Source organism: Lytechinus pictus, chromosome 14 (genome assembly GCF_037042905.1).
Source record: "Lytechinus pictus isolate F3 Inbred chromosome 14, Lp3.0, whole genome shotgun sequence".
Taxonomy (NCBI): domain Eukaryota; kingdom Metazoa; phylum Echinodermata; class Echinoidea; order Temnopleuroida; family Toxopneustidae; genus Lytechinus; species Lytechinus pictus.
In genome coordinates, this window is record NC_087258.1 from 19,196,384 (window position 1) to 19,215,544 (window position 19,161).

The 19,161-nt window shown below is 36.0% G+C and overlaps 1 protein-coding gene across 1 annotated transcript in view; it reads left to right on the forward strand.

The window, feature by feature from the left end:
• The first annotated feature begins 894 nt into the window (after positions 1 to 894).
• The window catches only part of LOC129275745 (coiled-coil domain-containing protein 50-like), a 37,163-nt gene continuing 18,896 nt past the window's right edge, over positions 895 to 19,161 (forward strand). Inside the window, exons 1-3 of the mRNA XM_064109221.1 lie at positions 895 to 1,137; positions 10,370 to 10,432; positions 16,876 to 17,014. Of these exons, the coding sequence (XP_063965291.1) occupies positions 1,080 to 1,137; positions 10,370 to 10,432; positions 16,876 to 17,014 (260 nt within the window). The 5' untranslated portion in view covers positions 895 to 1,079. The remainder of the gene's footprint in view (positions 1,138 to 10,369; positions 10,433 to 16,875; positions 17,015 to 19,161) is intronic.

Here is a 19,161-nt window from a genome sequence, read left to right on the forward strand (position 1 = left end):
GATTTTTTGCATGGTCAGCCCCCCCCCACTTTTGGCTCAGCCCCCCACTTATTGTTCGGCGGCCCCTGCTTCTCAGGAGAAAGGGGCACAGCCGACATTCGTGAGGGGGCATCTTTGGTAAAAATTGGCACTGATACGAGAAAGGGCACTTGGTAACACCGAAAATGGGTCCTCCTCAGGTGAAAGGGGCACAGTACACGTTCGTGAGGAGGCATTTTTCTTGGGTAAAAAAGGCACATTTTCAGTGCTAAAAAAAGCACCACTGTGCTCCCCTCCCCGAAGGATCGCCACCCCTGATTCGTACCAATGTGAGCAAAGTTCGGTCAAAATCTATTTCAATATAATAATAGGCCTATATCTAGATAATACATCTTGATGGAATTTGGACCAATAAAAGGTCTTGTTGTTGCCATTAACGAAATTACCTACAATCTTGTATATGTTATGTAATTGTCCTTTACCAGAAAGTCTTATTTTTAGTTGGGTGAAAGACTGTTACACTTTTGACTTTTCTATAGTGAAAAAAAAAAAAGCATATTGATATCTCTTCGTGCCTTCACAACTTTTGTCTCTAACCCTAAATGTGAACCCCGCTTTTTTGTATTATCCCTCCAATAATTATGTCCTCAAATTATTATGGCGTGGATGATATGTCAGATTGAGACAAAAATGGTGTAAGGGGGCAGGTTGAGATCCCGAAAAGAACAAATGCATTTTAATTGCTGCCCTATATAGTGACCATCAATTTAGACGGAAATTTTGGCGGTTTTCCTTCTTCGGTATTTCGGCAACGCGTCTCCGACTCCACTAAACTAAAATAGACATTTGGGTAAAATATACATTTGAGTAAATTCTAATGGTGTTGATTCATCAGACATTCCCCATCTACTGTTCATTTGTATTTAGACAATTGGTGTGGGGACACCGAGACACGTCATGCCAAATGAATTTTGCGTTAAGTCGTTTCATTTTCAATTAAAGTCTAGCGCCATCTTCTGTCGAATGGCAGCACAACTGTACTGGCTGGCAAGCGAAGTTTGGATTTTCGACAGGATCAATCTCCTTACTTTTGTGCCAAAATGGCTGAAAGCGGAGAAAGTGCCATCGTAGAAGCTAACAACCCTGGTGTCAAGGAAGGTACGTGTGTTATTTTAATCATCATTCATACGATAACGATTGAATTTTAATGTAGTGAATGAGAATTTAGGTTGTGCGAAATTTATTGTTGTTATGAATATGATAACGGAACGCCAAGTTTCCCGGACGGGGCGTTTCGGGCGTGGATGATTGAGGAATGTCGAAGCTGTCTGAAGTTGAGTACGTAACGTATGCGATGCCATGATTGGCAATGAAATTGGCCTATCGCTGTGCCTGTGGCAATTGAAAGAGTGGCGCTAGTGTAGTTTCGCACCTCCCCGTTTAATGGTTTTCAAACATGTACAATCTCACCCTAAATAATTCACAACCTAAAATACTTGCATCTCAGCCTCCAAACATGCCAAAGTCCAGTAGAACTAGAAGTTGAATATTTGCCGTTTTGACACTTTTTTACAAAGTTTTACACCTATTTCGGAATCAAGCTCAGCGCTGCACATAGGCAGTCAGTACGCGTACAGTACGTACCACCTAGTGAAGTGCAAGAAGAGCGAGTTTTTCTATGGTATCTTCCAAAAGATTTTTTTCCCCTCTTTCAGCTTGCACCAAGTATTACGGTAGTGGTTGATGTTTGTTGTGTGAAGGTGTGTGTGGGGTGTGCGTGTGTGTGCTTGTTTGAATGAAATAAGAAATGTGAAAAATGTGAATACACGTAGATTTAGCGATGAAATAAGAAATAATAATGTAAAGCCTTGTTTTGAACTCTAGGTCAGAGAACTTTCAACTGTATTCACATTTTTCACATTTCTTATTTCATTAAAAAAATCACACACACGCACACCCCACACACATACCTTCACACAACAAACATCAACCACTCTGCACAACCACTACCGTAATACTTGGTGCAAGCTGAAAGAGGGGAAAAAATCTTTTTGAAGATACCATAGAAAAACTCGCTCTTCTTGCACTTCACTAGGTGGTACGTACTGTACGCGTACCGACTGCTTATGTGCAGCGCTGAGCTTGATTCCGAAATAGGTGTAACGCAACGTTAAAACTTTGTAAAAAAGTGTCAAAACGGCAAATATTCAACTTCTACTGGACTTTGGAGGCTCAGATGCAAGTATTTTAGGTTGTGAATTATTTAGGGTGAGATTGTACATGTTTGAAAACCATTAAACGGGGAGGTGCGAAACTACACTAGCGCCTTGAAAGAGTTGCCGATTTTCAATTTTAAGGTGATGTTCCTGTGTTATTGAAGGATTGTTATTGTATATTTTGTGGAATTTGTGCCGCACATATCCGTTGAGTAGAACCAGAGAACTTAATGTTAGTCATGTTATTGTTAGTTTCGAACAAATCGGAGCAATGTTGATTGGCAGTTTTTTACCACTCACACGTATTGCGAGGTAAGTATGCTATACTAACCTCGCACTACGAACCCTGTTATGCAACAGATTTTAGGAGTTGTTGGTTAACATCGCTTCATAACGCAAATAATGTTAGCCGAAACTCATTCCGCTACTCACCAGGGCTTTTTCTGGTGAAAAGTGTTCCATTTTCAATTTTACAAATATTTTTTATGTAAAAAGCATGTAAAAAAGAGCAAAATCACTTACCTCGGCCTGGAAAGTTGCTTCGCATGTCTCTTCCACGGAAATAAAAGGAAGGTCGTTGGTGGCGCTAATAGTACAATTCACAACCTTAATTCAGCTTGTCGGTATTTTTAAAAACTAGATTCTTGATTCATTGTATGCGCAATTTCCATGATTGTTTGATAATATATAGACACCAATAAATGCAGTAACTTAAAGGTCAAGTCCACCCCAGCAAAATGCTGACTTGAATAAATAGAGAAAAATCAAATAAGCATAGTGCTGAAAATTTTATCAAAATCGGATGTAAAATAAGAAAGTTATGACAATTTAAAGTGTTGCTTATTTTTCACAAAACAGTGATATGCGCAACTAGGTGGGTCAGTCGATGTCCATCACTCACTATTTCTTTTGTTTTTTATTGTTTGAATTATACAATATTTCATTTTTTATAGATTTGACAATAAGGACCACCTTGACTGAACCATATAGTATTAATCAATGCTAATTCCACATGTTCAGGGAGGAATTAATCCTTGTATCACTTGACAATGAGGAGAAAATTAGAATATTTCATATTTCACATAACAAAAAACAAAAGAAATAGTGAGTGGATGACGTCATAGTCTCCTCATTCAGGATGTGCATATAACTGTTTTGTGAAATTAAGCGAAACTTTAAGATGTCATAACTTTCTTATTTTACATCCGATTTTGATGAAATTTTCAGTGTTATGCTTGTTGGATTTTTCTCTTTTTATTTAAATCAACTTTTTGTTGGGGTGAACTTGTCCTTTAAAAAACGTACCTTTTAAATTATTTTTGCTGGCGAAAACATTCAAAGCGATGACAAATTAAACAAAAAAATAGAAAATTATACGTACCTTGAACGAAGCCCGCAGTGCTACCGTTCGTTTGTCAATACACGTTCCACCAAAGTCTTTACAGTAAAAAGATTGGACACTTTGCCGTCTTCGCGTAACGCTTTGCATCGATTTATGTGTAAAATAGTTTTTGTGCCTAGTCTTTCCCTTGTAGTGTCTTTGATATGAAGATAAATTGCGTGCCCTCTTTTAATAGCTAATTAGACGAAAAATTTGGGAAATAGCAAGCATGCTCCGTATTTTGTCAACGAGAAGAAAAATCAACGCTTAAATGACGCTATTTGAGGGATATTCATCATATTAGGGGGAATTGACTTCACATCATTCGGTAAGTTTCGTAGAAGTACTTGGTTTTACAAAATTTCTTGTAAAATTCGCTGGAGTTTGTTGCACTTTTGCATGCGCCATGCCTTCAATTTTCCTGTACACGGCGGCAGTAATGCACCCATGGGTGGTTTTTGACTGAGGCTGAGGTTTGTTAAACTCATTTCCGCATCTCAAATAAACAAAAATCTTGAAACAGAATCTAAAAACTAAATGTCCTGAAATTCCCTGGTGTTCCTTGTCTTTGTCTTGGACAAGGTCTATATTTCTGGGAATAGACCTTATCGCAAATATATTCACGCAAAGGATCATGGGATTGAAAAGGGAGCAATAGCGCCGCTATTGTCCGGATGCGACCATGCGAACGCAAACAGCCGACAATATAGTGTACGATTTCCATAGTGTATCAAAATACGATCGACACCTGCAGCAAACATTTTGCTAACTTCCAGTAAATACCTCGTCATATTTGTTCTAGAGGCTAATATCACTTTTCTTCTTAATTATAGGTGGCAGAGATAGATGTGCTGGCTATAGCTGCAAGAATTACCACAGATTTTATGAGGACTAGTGCAATTTTGTTTCATTTTCGCGCACTGTCTGTGCGTATTCTTTCTGAGATATGTGCAGCTGTGACTGTGCAAAGTGTGCTTGTATGCACGGACTGCGGGCACTCTCGGCCCAAGTGTGCGTCGGCGGGGTGGAGTAAAGTCCTGGAATTCCAAGGAAAATAACATATGATGATTTATAAAACAGTAGATTTTATTACTTTATTCTAGTTATATATTTTAATAATATATCAATCGATTGTCAAGAGTATATATGTTTCCTAAGTAATTATCTCAATCATGATTTTATTCAGATAATCTAGCTGCATGCTGCATGTGTTTTCTTTTTCTGTCCGCAGATACATAGGCTAATTATTGCATGTAATTCAGGATCATGGCCGGACATTCTGAAGTGTTATTACTGGCCTGGTCCAGAGATTTTATAATACTGCAAAGAAAAAATAATGAATTAAATAGAAAAAAAAATGTGAGAAAAGATGAAAGTGTGATGAGAGAAAAATAAGTAATAAAAAAAATGAAATGATGAGGAAGATGATCTGTGAGAGAAGTAATAAGTGACTGAATGCGACGAAATTAATTGAAGATGCAACTTTTGAAATGATATATGTTTTATTAAAAAAAGTAATATATATCATTTATTTGACAAAATAAAATTACAGAGAGGTTAGAGGGAGACCATGAAGAATACTAAGACCTATACGGCATCATAAAATGTTTTAAATTCAGGGATTTATTTAATCTTTATCCTGTGCTGGTCATATGGCCTATATATATATATATATATATATAGTATATACCTGCCAACCATTCCGATTTTGGCGGAATTATACCGATTTTTCGACCTCCATTCCGAATTCCGAATTTTAAAACCAAAATTCCGATTTTTGGGTTAATCAATATAGTGTTGAAATTATTGAAACGGCTGTATAATGCGACTAACGCATGCACGGCTGTAAGATGCGACTAACGCATAAACGACTGGAGCGCACGGCTACGCAAATGCGCTAGCTACACGATATACACAGAGAGCGACTTTAAACGGCGCGCGAACACTGCTAAGTGCGCAGTTCCATTGCAAATGCATGTGAAAATTAACGAGCATACACGCAACGGCAGCACTTAGGGCGCTACATTTTGAGGTGTTGTCGTTAGCGTTGACTTCCGGAAAAAAATGGCGGCTGACATTGACTAGCGAAAGAGCCAGTTTTTAGTGAGAACATGTTTTCATAATCCACGAACATCGGAAAAACCGTGAAAGAGTAACCTTTTTAGACCCCTTGTTTCCTAACTACGATGTTAAGAATCACCGATGGTGATATATTTGACGCGAAACAAGGTGATTTAGGTAAGAAAATTTCCCTTTTTATTTGAGGTTTTTGCCCATGTCGCCGGATGATTTTGTAGTGTGGGAGTGAGTTAGTGATGTATCGTACATATCTAGAGTGTGTTGGTGATTACAGTGGTATATCGCTGAGTCTGCTGATGATATGAACGGCAGGTCGTTGAACACCGGCCCCCGCCCGGCCGCGTACCGACGCAATTAAGTTAGATCTTTCCCTACGCAATTTAACATTGATCTGTACTTTATTTTTCGAATAATTGTCAATTTTTTGAGGAAGAAAGATGATCAACTTTCGATCTCGGGTTGAGCCTTCGGAGCCGAACGCCAAATCTACTTTACTTGCTTCTCTTGCCTAAGCCATGCCTGAACTCCCGGCGCCCGCCCGCCCAGTGGGTGCACCTCAGCATCCCCGTCTTTTACCGGTGCACCGCAAGTGCAGTGGTGGGTGCGGGTCGGGCGCATGCAGCCGTTAGCTTCGGCTCCGTTTTTGTCATGGTTGAAAATCTGCTTTCTTCTACCAACAAGCACTTATTAAATGTAGGTTATGATATAACCTTGTCCTCAGTCAGTAACCCCTGTGTGGTGAAATAACATGAATAAGACAATGGCAATGTTTGGCTTATTTTCTCTTGATGCATGATTGATAGGCTGGATAATAAATGTTTGATTTTTTTGGCTTGTCAGTTTTTAATACAGTAGGGATAACTTTTAATCTAAATTCATCATAAAATCTTGAAATTATTTTTTTGTCTAATTGAAAATAGAATGTGTGGAGATGAAGATCTGCATCAATCTCACTTTCCACCAATAGAGGGCCTCACAAAAATATGCTCAAAATCAAAGTTTTTAGAGAGCTCTGATGAACAAATAAAATCATCCTTAAGTCTATATAGATATATCACACCTGAATGAAACTGGGTGGTTTATGTCACAAAAGTGATATTTTAAAGACCTTTTTTAAATTTTTAATTGATAAATAAAGGTAGACTCTACATGTAGGTCATCCTCTGGTGTGGTAATGAGGGTAAATTTGCTTTTAAAAGTGTAGGGAAATGCTACTTTTACATGCTGAAAATGCAAAGAGTCCCTATAGGCTATACCGTTGGAGCGGACCGGACCGGACACCCGCTCGGCGCCCTCGGAACTTTGATACTGATTTTTTATTATCAAAGGTTGGCAGGTATGAATTATACATGTACACACCAGCTTATTTTTAATATACTTCATATTTTGGTCTCTCCGGCCACTCGATCCTCGAGTCTCACCCCCAGGCTCTCTCTATTATAGATCTTGTAATGATCAATCTCAAAAGCCCGATTTGCATAGGACTATATTTCCCCCAAAATAACAAAAACTAGCTTAATTTACTAGTTATGGAAATAAAATATATTATGGTCTACATTATGATTCTCGTCAATAATTTTTAATGGAAAAATAACCTCAGGGTCTCTTCGGATCGCCGACGTGCTCTTTTCTAAAGTCGATTGGCATTAACCCGCGATCTTCATGCTTACTCTTCCTACAAATTCTTCCCAAATTTAGCCCCAGAAAACTATACAAATATTGTGAGCATTGAGTTCATACTTTCATTGTGCAATCATGATACAAAGATTGTTCTGTTAATCCACATTCAAGTATCCAAAATAATTTCAATACGAAGAAATCAGACTTTAAAAAAAGCATGGATTTTGAGTGACAATACACAAAACATTTGGCGTTGTATGGCTTCCCGAAAGCCGAATCCGCGTTTGCTCCCTTTTCATTCCCGTGATCCTTTGCGATGACATACGCCCTCACGCGACGAACGCTATTTGCGATAAGGTCTATTCAGGTAAACATTGTCGAGTCATTGTGTTGAGTTCAGCTCAGATCTGCTATTTCCTTTTTTGAACATGCAAAAGGGACAGAGTTAATTTTTTTAAATCATTTGGCAATTTTTGCAGAGATATTTACCATGTGCATCAAACTGACTATAATCCAACTCCCAAAAGTTTAAAGAAATTTCATGAAAAATTGACATGAAATTTACGTTTTCATGCATAAGGGACTTTAGTACTTCTATCTTTATTTACCCATCTTTTTGTCAGTCTAGATGTTAAAATGATTTACTGGTCTGTTTACTAGTTACAGGTAGAACCTGGCATAGCAACAACTTGATATTAGTTTTCATGCAAAAGGGACTAAATCCATACAAATTATAAATATTAAAGAATCATATATAAATGAAAATACATCGGCAGGATTTTTTTTCATCGTCATTTTTGTTACCAATATTGATGACTCTTAGTCTTAAACATAGTGTAAGAAAAGGAAAAATAGATTTGGGTGAAATAAAAAATGTTGATTTATGAAGAATGAACAAAAGTGGATTTAGTCCCTTTTGCATACGTAAACTCTTCATTTAGAGATATAAACAACATTGACCAAAAATGAACTAGGAAAAAAAAAGTAGAAAAAATATCAGTTTCGGAACAACAGGCATAGCCCTGAGCTGCAACTTGGACGGTTGGGGTCTTCACACATCTCCAGAGAGATGTGTGAAGATTAAGGCCCGTATTCTGAAGTCAGGTTTAACTTTAGACCACGGTCTAATTCTGTGCTAAAATTATGGAAAGCCAAAAATGTCAAAATTTTCCTTACTTTAGTATGTTTCTTACATGTATGTCTACTGTGCTCTTTCCTAAATCGTGAATGGTGAAGAAAGCTATCTTATTTATCCGTCAGGAACAGTTAAAAATTATTTGAGAGAAAAATGAGCTGATACATTGAAATTATACTGTTAGAGATTCATGCCACTATTTGGCTATCCACTTTAAACCAGAGTTTAAATTAAACCTGACCTAAGAATACGGGCCTATGAAAACAACTAATTTACAGAATGAAAATATAGTGAAATTTATAAAAAAGAGCCCCTGCCCCCCCCCCACATGTGGTGCACTTTCCGTCTTAATTACACATGTACATTTACATACATGTAGATGGTCAAGGCACTTTATAACAAATTAATGATCATTAACAACATCAAGAAATAAATGAATAAATTAAAAAAAATACAGGTTCAAAACCTTAACAATGAATGAGCAAATGGTCTCTCCAAACTCACTCTGATATATCTTGGTTTTCAAACTCTGGAAGTGAATTTTCTCAGTGTGTGCCCCTATGTATGATCTTAAGCCTGTTCCCCCAAGATTTTTTGTATTAATTAAACTTTTTAATCTTAAAAGATTATAAATTGACGATTGCAGATCTTTAATAGATTCTTGAGTTTTTGTAGTTATGTATAATGACATACTTATATTGACCCGTGGGGGGGGGGGGGGGTGGTACTCAGATTATAGTCAGAATTCTTTAAGTGTTTGGCGAGACTCAAACCTGCATTAATTGACACATCTGTAGCTTTTATAGGTAGTATTAAAGTAAAAAATGCTACAGGCCTACATCTGTTTCTTGCCAAAGTTTCAAGTAAAGGAGCTAGATTTATGCATTTCTATTCTAATGAGAATATCCCATTCTCAATTATTTGTATGCCCTTGAATGAAACCACATTTGAAAGTTATGAATTCATTTATTTCATTGATGGAATTTTGATGAATGCAAATGAAATTCCTTACAATCGGAGTATGTCTCCCCCCATAGGCTAGAGCATATTGCAAGAATCTCTTCTTTATTAAATTAATCATGAAAATAAAATGTAAATTTGTCAAGGAGAGATCGAGTTACCAATTTAGAATTAATTGTAAAATTTGTGATTGATTTACAACATAAAATGGACTTGTAAGCAATTATAATTTTCTTGCAACCCCTTCCCCTACAATACGTAGACTACCCTGAGTGATAAAATAAAATAAAACACTACCCATAAGGCCTCAATCTGAGGACTTGTGATGTGCTATCATTCTTTTAGCACATACTTGTTGAAGATTCAATAACATGACTCATATTACCTTGGAGGATTAGTGTGGTATGCTGAAGATTATATTTCAAGAGACACTGCATTGATAATGCCTGAGGTCTCTCTTTGAAGAAAATGTATAATTTAAGCTTTCCGATTCAGATTTTTTTTTATTCGTTTGATATTTTCTTTTGATTGACATGTTAAAGGAATACTCCAGGCAGAAAATCAGGCAAATTGATTATTAAGCAGTGTCATCAGGTTTCATGATAGTTTTTTCTCTGGCGACAATTGATCCATGGTAAATTCCACTAATGGAATGACCAACTTAAACCCTGGATCCTAACCCTAAACCTAACATAAAAACTCTATTGCAACCCCAACCCTAACCTTATAATCTTAGATGAAATAAAGCCAGAGCAAATGTGTCACCTATAAAATATACTTTACATCAAAACGATCAATATTGATCAACATTGGATAATTCTGAGGTTATTATTGAATTGTAAGTTTTACATTATTTTGGTGGAAAATGAGGATCAAATGCATGATTCAGATTTGATTCCAACATTCATTGTTAGGAACAAGGAAATGACATGTGTATCATTTGGACTTCCGGTCTAAAATGTAAAACTCTTAATATATTTCATTTCTTTTTTGTTCCAGTTGTCAAGAATTGGTCTGTCTATGAAGATGGAGCGCTAGCATATCAATTGCAGGAGGAAGAAAGTAAGTGATTGTATGAGAAGAGTCTCTCTCTAAACCTAATTCATAAAAAACAATGATTACATTATTATGATTGTAGAACTAGAAACCTGTTTTTATTATGTCTGTGTGTTATAAATGTAGTACAGACTGGCAGAGTACTTGGTCTGATTAGAAGAAAACAATTATATTGATTTTTTTTCTTCTAGAATATGCTGTAGCTCTCGAGAAATTTGATAATGTTTGATACATGTATATCATTTAAAGGTCAAGTCCACCCTAGAAAAATGTTGATTCGAATCAGTAGAGAAAAATCAAACAAGCATAAAGCTGAAAATTTCATCAAAATCAGATGTAAAATAAAGTTATGACATTTTAAAATTTCGCTTATTTTTCACAAAACAATTATATGCACAACTCGGTGATATGCAAATGAGAGAATCTATGATGTCCCTCACTCCCTATATCTTTTGTTTTTTATTGTTTGAATTGTACAATATTTCATTTTTTACAGATTTGACAATAAGGACCAACTTTACTGAACCATAAAATGTTATTGGTCATTCCACATGTTCAGTGAGGAGAAAACTTTGTTTCACAGGACAATGAGGAGAAAGTTAGAGTATTCATATTTCATATAATAACATACAAAAGAAATAGTGAGTGGGTGACATCATCAGTCCCCTCATTTGCATACTGACCAGGATCTGCATATACATGTTTTGTAAAATCAAGCTTAACTTTGAAATGTCATAACTTTCTTATTTTACATCCGATTTTGATGAAATTTTCAGTGTCATGCTTGTTGGATTTTTTCTCTTTTTATTAAAAACAACTTTTTTGGAGTGGATTTGTCCTTTAATGTCAGGCCAACATGTGTAATGTAGGTTCAGTCATTACAACTTGAAAAAAAAATATACAGGTTTTTCTGACATTGTTAAAATTTTACCTATCTGCTCTGAATTTTCTTTCAAAACAACTTTGTATAGTCCATGTAGGATACCCCATTGAAGGGAAGGACCAAAATGTAACTTAATTAATGTGGGTGTACATGCACTGCATGACCTTGGGACATTTTATGCTCAGGTTTATTTGCTCAACTTTTAATGAATTAGGATATTTTCTTAGTCATGGGTGGATGAAATTTGGGAATTTATGATATCTTCAACAGGAATGAGACATACATTTTTATTCTTCAAACAGTACACATGTGGCTTATTTGTTTTTTGACGACAAGGACCAACTTGACTGAACCATGATAATTCCACATGTTCAGGGAGGAATTAATCGATGTTTCACTTGACAATGAGGAGAAAATTAGAATATTTTATATTTCGTAAGATAAAATAAAGTAGTGAGTGGATGACGTCATCAGTCTCTTCATTTGCATGAAAACCAGGATGTGCATATAACTGTTTTGTGAAATTTAATGAGACTTTAAAATGTCATAACTTTCTTAAGTTACATCCGATTTTGATGAAATTTTCAGTGTTATGCTTGTTGGATTTGTCTCTTTTGTTCAAATCAACTTTTTTGGGGGGTGGATTTTAAAGCCGGGGTAATAGTATACAGCATAGAAATATTATAATTAATAGGCCGTTCAGGTATAATACAACATGAAATCAACGTTATGGCACAGAAGAACGGAGTTGACACTGACGATCCTGAAAATTCTTAAGAAGTACAAAGGCTACTTCTTGTGATTCATTCATTGTTACTTCAAGTTTCAAGGTTCATCATTGTTTACCAACCACAAACCCGAGTGTTTCAAGTAGCAATAACAAGAGGAATAGAAACTACCGTGTACACAAGTCATATATGGGCAAATTGCTGTCTTCTCTGTGGCACTTGAGGTGCTATTGAACATGTATGTCTGCAAATATTAAATACATGTCCATAGTATGAGTGAGTTATTGGATTGCACAGTAGGGTAAGATCTTTTAACTCTTATAATGCCAAGGGATTTTTCTCCCTTGTTTCAGTTTTTCTGTTGATGAAAAAAAATCCTACGTTTCAAACACATTTTCCTCTTCAAAACTTGAACAAATTTATTTTTCAATTCATTTATCCTTCAAAAAAGGATAAAACGATACAAAAAATAAAAAAGTCAAAGAACTTTATATCAACAATGAGAAACTTGTAGAACTGTTAGAGAAATTAAAAGAATATGTAGCGGATGTAGGGAGTCGGAAAGGCCATTGACCTGTCAAAGCCGACTCCCTTTATTACTACATAAGCATACAATTAACAAGAACAGAATATAAATAGAACAAACGTTAGACATGAATAGGACATGAAATCACCAACTCCCCATTAAAACAGGCAATCAGAATTATAGGAATACTTTATCACTCCTTTTTTATGATACTTAAAATCCAAATACCTCTAATTTATATTTGTGTGCATAATTTTGCATTAATACCCAACCTAAACTCTCCTATTTACCATTATCTTTTTATTCCTATTTGATTGCTTTTATACTGAAGTGGTCTGCAATGTTTACATGATTCTTATGACATCAGCAGTTTTATATAATAAAAAAAAAAAAAAACAACAACAATCCAACAGTTGCAAGATTGGAAAGCTGGGAATCTTTAAACTTTGAAATATTTTCACATACATGTACACCTTTTTGTTGAAATTACTTAAGTTGAAAAATACTGTCCATTTTTTGTTCTTTTTTTTTTGGGGGGGGGGGGGGGGTTAGAGAGCAGTCCATGTTTGATGGAGAAAAGTTCTAAAATGCACTCTTCATGTATATTTGGTGAAGGAAAGTTTTAAAAATGCATTCCATTTGTGGTAAGGTAGGCCTAAATTAAAAATTTGCAGTCCACATTTTACGGATTATAATGGGTTCCCCTGCTGACATTGGCACCGTTAAAGTAAAAAAAAAACTTATCCGGTCTGCATGGTATCGTAATTTCAAAGTTTGAATATGGTTTCCAGTTCCAAAGTGCTCTTATAAACCCCCCTCCCCCACAACAAAGTCCCCTTTTTCTGACTCATTGGTATTTCTCCTGTCATTCTCACTCACTATTTCCAGAAAACATAAATTGTATGAAGTGCAATAAATAACTTCAATCATGACAAATTTTACGTGAATGTGTTGGTAGCTCATTTTCTCATCAACCATAATGGAGTCAGAAATAAAACTTTTGGTTCCCAGTAATTTGAACTCAATTCAATTTGATCAATAAATTATGTCTGAACAACTCCTCCCATCACATATTTGTATTCCTCTGTTGTCTGACCTTGATATTGTACATTAGGCTATAACAAGTTCTTTTGTGCTTATTTTCCGGAGTATGGCTAAATACAATTTTCCATTGCAAATTTCATTCAAAGTTGTGCTGTGCAGTGTATGTGTAATATTTCAAGTCTATGCATGTTCCTTTTATGTAAATGATCCCGTTTCATAAAGTTTTGCTATAATAACAAATGCACAATTTTTAAAAACAAATCTACTATCCAATCAGATTGAAGGATTTTAGTAGCTTTTAAATGTTTTTGCAAATGTGTAACAAGGTATGGTTTGTGAAACTGGCCCCTGTAAATTTAGATGTGCATGTATATCAGGGTGGTTTTTCTTTTCCAAAATAAGAAGCTTCCAGACCATTTTCAGGCTTTATTTCTCTTTAATAATAAATTAAATTGATGCAAATGTTATTATTTGACATTCCATGATAAAATACTTGAAATGCATGATTTTGGTGCTTTTGCCTTACAACCTGTGGCGTGCTTGATGCCTTTCCACAATACATCAAAATGTTTTTCATAGATCTATGAAATTCAATACAAATTTTTACAATTTGCTTGTTTGATTCTACTCTATTTAAATTCAGTTCAAGGGGAATCCAACCCCCCAATAAACTTGTTTTTAGAGGAAAAAGAAAAATCAGACAAGTTGATAGGTGAAAGTTTGAACAATAGCGGACAAACAAAAAGAAAGTTAGAAATTTTAAAAGTTGTAAAAATTGGTAATCACTATACCCATGGAGACTTCAAATTGGCCACATATGTGTGGTCATAGTGATGTAAGGCAAGGGCTACTCTTCCATGTATTCCGATATATAAAATGGCTAAAATTTCATTTTTTTTCTTCAAAAGTTATACTTCAAATTATATTTTTCTTTCATGAGGACATAAAATAATATACTACCTGGGTTATATTTAGATTACTGCCCCAGGGGAATGGGTACTTAGAGAAAACCACAAATCCCCATAATAAAGTAAGTGGCCTATGGGAAAGTTGTCCTTGTCCCTTGTCATTATTTACTTACCCAGTTGTCAATTTGAAATCTACATAGTCTAATAGGGATCTCAGTTTTAAAGCAGCCATAACCTTCTTATGGCTTTTCCGATTTCTTTCAGATTTTCACCATTCTGTTTTCTTTATTTTTCTCCTTTCCAACACAACATTTATGACCAAGGCTGGGTTCCCCTTTAAGTCTATTTGTGTGAACTTGGCCTGTAAACAGCATACCATATTACCCATGGTGTTTACTCTCTACTGTATATGAGTAGTGTATTACATATATACATTTGTTTGTACTGTATTATTGATTTACTTGGATTGATCATTGGTTTGTGGGTCATAATCAGGATTGTTTTGTTTACTGGGTGCATAGTATGTGTGTGTAACTGTGATTTGTTTACATGTACATTTACATCTACGTGTACATGTTTACATGAATCAAACACTTGCCTGGTTTTAATACTGGCAGTAACGTTTACTCATAGATAAAGTCTTTTGTGTCAAATATTCTGTTTGCCTACAAAAATATTATGTGCACAGACTAAAAGTATACAATGTTTGTATGATTTATGAAGCTGCAGATCCATTTATTTTTAGCCATACTTCAAGGCAGTAATGTTTTCTCATAGAAAAGTATTTCATTTTTGTAGTAAATATTCTGTTTACCTACAAAAATATTATGTGTACCGGGTAGATATACATGAAGGTCTATAGTACAGTGTTTGTGTGATTATAAAGCTGCACGTCCATTTTTCATTTCCCATATGGAAAACGCGCCGGGGCAGTGTTCACATACATGTAAGGGTAAATTGCCGATTCGTCTACTGCCAACTCATCCACTAACCACATGGTCTACTTTCATTTCGTCTAATGCCATTCCGTCCATCAACATTACGGTGTAGAGCTATTTGGTCCAATAACCATTTCGTCTCATAACGAGTTGGTCTAATATCCATTTTATTAACATTCATTTTGCACAATGAACACTTAGTCCAATTAGACTAAATGGCTATTGGACCAACTGGTCATTAGACGAAATGGTGAGTGGACGAGTTGGCGATTAGGTCATGCGGATAGTCGACGAACTGGTAGTAGACCAAATGAAAGTAGCCGAGTTGGCAATTGGACGAATTGGCATTAGACGAATTGGAAATAAACCGCAAGGCCACGTAGTAGGAATGTGATTGCCCCCCTCCTAAGTTCTGGCTCCTGTGCTAGTGTTCAGCAGCCTCAGTTCATCACTGTGCAAGAGTATAATTTTAAAGATACTTCTCCCAAACCAACAGCGAGAACAAGCACAAAGTACATGTAAACCCCTAACAACACAATATCTACGGCAACAAATCCTTGCTGACCGTCCATTGGTGTTACGATTTCTTCTCCCTCCATGATGGATAATTGACTAGGAAAACACCATACTAGGCCTACAGTGGAGGTAGTTGTGTTGTTGTATAGGCCTACTCCTCTCTTACCGCCCGCTGCATCGTCTGCTAGCGACTGCTTCCCGATTCCTCTTCCAGCTACGTGCATTGCTATTGTGCATATTTGAGATCCCCACCCTTCCCTTTTCTTGCTCGGTAAACGATGCGATGGGGCTTTGAAATTGGCTCTTAAGTATTCAAGTATACAACTGCACATACGTATGGCATTTATTCTGGGACCCGGGGAGCGTTTCATCAATATTTTCATCCGACAAGTTGTCAGATCTGACATCTTTCCATGATTTTGATTGGCTGAGAGGCACTGTTCCTATGGTAACTGTCGGATAAAATGGGACTTGTCGGATAAAACGTCCGACAAGTCCTTTCATGAAACGCCCCCCTGGGGAACGTTTCATCAATATTTTCATCCGACAAGTTGTCAGATTTGACATCTTTCCATGATTTTGATTGGCTGAGAGGCACTGTTCTTATGGTAACTGTCGGAAAAAATGGGACTTGTCGGATAAAACGTCCGACAAGTCCTTTCATGAAACGCCCCCCTGATCAGCCCTCTGTTTTCAGGGGGGTCGATTCCTGCTCTTCCTTGGCTGAAAATTTTGACAGGCAAAAAAAAAAAAACTTATTCTCAGAGAAACTGTTTTCCTTCCCTATTCTTGATTTAGAAAATTTAGGGGGTTCGATCATCGGGGCTTTTAAGGCTGTGGGTTCGTATGCCCTTTTTATTTCAATCAGTGTGAACCCCTCTATTTCATTTTCATATTCCATTTCAGACGTGAACCACTACACTGGGAATATCTCCAGGAGAAGAACGGTGCGAGGAGATCGAGAGGTCGCCAAAGATGTTGCCAAGGAAACAGCGCTCGAAGCGTTCAGAGAGGAGCATGAGATCGCGGAGAGGAATCGGAAATTGTAAGAGTCCGGGAATCTTGAAAAAATTACCAAAAGTGTTATTGTTATGGAGAGTCAGGAAATTTATATTTTTTTCTGAAAAATCATTATTCAACAAAAAAATTATTGTGGTTTTGCAAATTTTTCTCTTACAGATACATGTAGCTCTGAATACACTTTGCATGACAAAATGGCCAAATTAACCCTGTATAAACAATTTGTCTATATTTGATTTATTGCCTTCACATGTTGGAACAAAAAGTTTCCCAGTATTTGGGGCTTTGTGAATGCATTGGGGATTTATTGTGAGCAAAATGAACAACTTCAATCAAAATTTGTCATCCATGAACAGAATTGCAATATACCTGTTTTCAGGTCAGAGAGTATATGTATAATACTGGGTGTGTACTTTAGTTCCATGTTATTTCACAACAGATGTGGTTTTTGCTTGACTGTTCTCTCTCTCTCTCTCTCTCTCTAATTTTTTTCTTATATTACAATACGAGTATGTGGCATGTATGGTCTGCATAGATCTATGGATAAGAGCTGATATAGGGCGCGTGATGTTTGTTGAAAGTGTTATTCAATTATTGGTGTTTATTACATGTACATGTTCTCATGTACATTTAGGGTTGACTAATGACTATTGTGGATACCTGGGAGAAACAACTGAGTATTTTTTTGTTTTTCAGGTATAAATTAAAAAAAAGTAATTGGAACAGTTCATATATATTACATAGGTGGTTTCAAACCACCTCGATCATAAGAATCCCCGTTAAATTACAAGAACTTTTTAGGCTAAAAAATACCCATTAATCCTGCATTCACACCGCCCCGAAACATACCCTTCGGGATAAGTTCCTGAAGTTACGAGCATGCGCAGTATGGTCTGATAAGCAGGCAAGGCGCAAGATTCAAAATCACTAGCTCAGCAGCCACCCATGGCGCCCGCGTCCAACTATACGCTGGGCTTAAAGTTCCCGTAAAATGCTTTCACATTGCCAAAATACCTGCAACCTTGGAAAAATCCCTGCGAAAGTTCTCGTAATTTTGACAATTAAGTACCTACTATTTAGTGGGTATTTTCTTTTGGGGAGATTACGCGTAATTTGCTTTCACATTGCCAATATTACATGTACCTGGTATTTTCTGATCGGGGTAAATTTCCCGATCAGAAAATACCTGGAACTGACAAACTTCAAGGAGGTATGAAACCACCTATATATATATTTCTAAACATTGTTTTAATGCCCATACATGATTCATTTACAACACTTGAGAAACATTAGTGGGATACATGTATGTACATGTATGACTATACATGACTACATGTACCTATAAAACACACTTTGAAAGGGTGTTGCTGTTAAAATTCGTGTCTGTGCTCTACATGTATGTGAAATTGGGTGATTTGTCATTTAGATGTTTTTCTCACGCATGTTATTGAATTCTTTTTATCAAGACAATCTACATGTACCGAGCTTTACATGTACATACATGTATTTGCAGATTACATGCATGCGGCTATTTTGTGGTTGCCAATGGCAGCCTTTGTACATGTATTATACCCCTTAACAAGAATTTGCAATTCAGGATGAGGGAAACATTTCAAATTTGGAGCTGTATGAGATTTAAAAAAAAAAGAGTTTTCTGCTTTGCTCTGTTTATGATTTCTTTGATTGAAATTCATGTGTACCAGTAGTAAGGTGTGTTGTAAAAATTATTTTTTTTACTTTACATACTAAACATGAAAGCTTTAACTTCAAATTCAAGAATTTTACTAGATTTTATTTGTTACATCATGAAGATAACATGTAGACCCAGCATTAAGTAAGATTTTTATTAATGTTTGTTTGGTGAAAGTGGAGTGGTTTTGAAAACTACTTTCGGGTGATCAAATGGGATGCTAGCAAAGCGATCTTCCAAACTGGTTTCCTGAACTGGTTTCCAGTAAACTAGTGAACTTAGGATTGTAATGAGAACGGTGTCTGAGTTCTTAACCTGTATTTGACTCTTCTCTGTCCGTAAAAAACCCATTCAAAATTTTTCATATCATATTTCACCTTCCTGTTTTGAGAGTAGTTTACTTATTTCATTAATGAAATTATATGTTTTTTTTTAATTATCATTATTATTATTTTTGTTATTATTATTATCATTATTGTTGT